This window comes from Penaeus chinensis, chromosome 8 (genome assembly GCF_019202785.1).
Source record: "Penaeus chinensis breed Huanghai No. 1 chromosome 8, ASM1920278v2, whole genome shotgun sequence".
NCBI lineage: Eukaryota > Metazoa > Arthropoda > Malacostraca > Decapoda > Penaeidae > Penaeus > Penaeus chinensis.
The window spans coordinates 19,962,039-19,964,538 of NC_061826.1; the positions used below are offsets into that span (position 1 = coordinate 19,962,039).

Here is a 2,500-nt window from a genome sequence, read left to right on the forward strand (position 1 = left end):
CACAATTACTTCTCACTGTTCAATTGAATAATAATAATAACAATAATAACAATAATAATAATAATAATAATAATAATAATAATAATAATAATAATAATAATGATTATTATAATTATTATTATTACTGTCTTAATAATAATAATAATAATAATAATAATAATAATAATAATAATAATAATAATAATAATAATAATGATAATAATAATAATAATAATAATAATAATAATAATAATGATAATAATAATGATAATAATAATGATAATAATAATAATGATAATAATAATAATGATAATAATAATAATGATAATGATAATAATAATAATAATAATGAATACTACTACTATTAATAATAAAAATAATAATCACAAAAAAAATCTTTATGATAATATCATTATAATGAAAAGAATATCTGCATACATGAGGAATATGAAAGAAGTGAAAGTAAATAAGTATAAATACCTTTTTGCCTTTCAGGAAATAATTCAAATATTATTATCATTATTAATTCAGATAATTTATGCATGAAATTTACTGTGAAATGAGTAATCATAAGACTTTCTTAGGACTCGTTTCTTGTTTGGTTCATATATAAACAGGTGCAAACAAAGGGCTTAATCTATGGTGTACATATCTTTGAGTCATGATACCTCAAAAATAGATTCCTCACATCATTCGATATATATGTCATCGCAATAATTCCTAACAAAACTCACTTATTTTCAGAAGTTTAGCTAAGTTTATGCATAAGGATTTCTGAGCTGCTCATGTATTCCTATACTAAATTTGAAGTATCTTTTAACATAAGCCAACCCAGTAAATGCTATCACGGTGACACTTCCACAAAATATCCGACAATGCAAAGAACCAATGAGGTTCTTCCCCATAAACAATTTCTTTTATTTCCGCTACTTGAGTTTGTTCATAAACTGAATTGCCTGAATCTGATCATTCTGAAACAAGTCAATTATAATTTCCATAAGACTAGTCTAGTTTCAATGTCAAAAAACATCGACGGTTAAAAAGATGAATTTGGTGACAAGCTCCCATTCTTAAAATAAATATTACATATTCTTATCACAACATATATTGTTTATCACATTCATCATCACTATCTTTTATTACGTTCAGTAAAAAAATATTTTGTTACAGGTACTTTCATGTACTTAGCTCTTAATGACAAACTCATTAGCCTAAAAGCTAATGAATCTAAGCCTTGCACTTGTTACAGAGTATATAGGCTTACCTGCAAACACATATCTAAAAGAACATCAGTATTATTTAATAGGATTCTTTCTTTGTTACGAAGATACTGTAGCAAGGATCCATAGCGCAGGTATTCCGTTACGATGTATATTGGGCGTTGTCTGCTGCACACTCCATACAGCTGAACCAAATTACCGTGTCGTAATTTCCTGAAATATCAATTAGTCAGTTTTAGGAAACTTATAATGTGATCATGATGCATCAATTTATGCATTTATCGACGCACCTATCTATCTACGTGCAATTCACTATCTATATCCGGAATTCGAAATCTGCCCTATCACATGTCCCTTAAACAATACCCTACTTTGTGCAACGAATACAGTGGTACCTTTGCTTAATATATTTCATCAACCAAACAATCAGAGCAATTAAGAAAAATTAACCATTTCGCTGCACCACCAACTAAGAGAGACACCTACGTCATGACTTTCGCTTCTTCAATAAATTCATCTTCGCTCATCGTCCCTTCCTTCATCATCTTGACAGCCACATCCAAGGACTTGAGCTTGCCGTGGCGCACAACGCCGAACTGCCCGGAACCCAGCTCCTCCAGGAGATTGAGCTCCGATGGATCAATCTCCCACTTATCTGCAGAACAACATACACCATACATAGAGGGAGTCCTTTTTCTCAAAGAGGGTCACAGAGGGGGAAAGGGAACATAGTGATGATTATGAAAAGTACAGGCAATGTACAAGGAAATTCTTAAATCAACATTTCAAAGGAAACTTCCCCGAATTGCCCTTACCGTGGCTGAGTCCCGCAGTCGCTGGCGCAGTTCTCCCGAGGGTGGGCGGTCGCAGTCTGGCGCAGATACCGCCGGGGTTGTGCTGGTGCCGGTAGATGAGCTCGGGAATGGTCTTGCACTTGATGTTCTGCGAAAGGTAGTAGTTTCCCTCCGGATCCTTTTTGATGTGGTAGTGCTTTACTTGCGGATGAGACCTAAGCCAGTATAAACAAATATATAAATGGAGATATACACCCCCAAGACAAGCCCCGTCGGATGACAATTTGTTCTTCGGAGAGAATATACGTTACATGTCTCTGTAAGTGTAAAACTAAAAGAAACTTAAAGAATATAAAAAGGCAAAGTTAACATCCTTCGTATTACACATATTTTGCATCACAACTACAAAGCTCGGTCTCGAAATATCACATAAACCAACTTACTGTTTCGTATACACTGAAAGGGTGTAAACACCAGAATTCGTGGTCGAGTTCCGCACAACAAAGC

General features: G+C 33.1%; 1 protein-coding gene across 3 annotated transcripts in view; it reads right to left on the reverse strand.

Annotated features, from left to right (window-relative positions):
- LOC125028286 (tyrosine-protein kinase TXK-like) overlaps window positions 1–2,500 on the reverse strand; it is a 155,319-nt gene that overhangs the window by 3,116 nt on the left and 149,703 nt on the right. For 2 of the 3 annotated variants that reach the window (XM_047617730.1, XM_047617728.1), the window contains 4 exons: window positions 2,437–2,500; window positions 2,015–2,214; window positions 1,686–1,854; window positions 1,244–1,412 (listed from right to left, as the gene is read on the reverse strand). The exon at window positions 2,437–2,500 is cut by the window's right edge and continues 68 nt beyond it. In XM_047617730.1, coding sequence (XP_047473686.1) covers window positions 1,244–1,412; window positions 1,686–1,854; window positions 2,015–2,214; window positions 2,437–2,500 — 602 coding nt within the window. The remainder of the gene's footprint in view (window positions 1–1,243; window positions 1,413–1,685; window positions 1,855–2,014; window positions 2,215–2,436) is intronic. The other variant, XM_047617729.1, reaches the window with a different exon arrangement.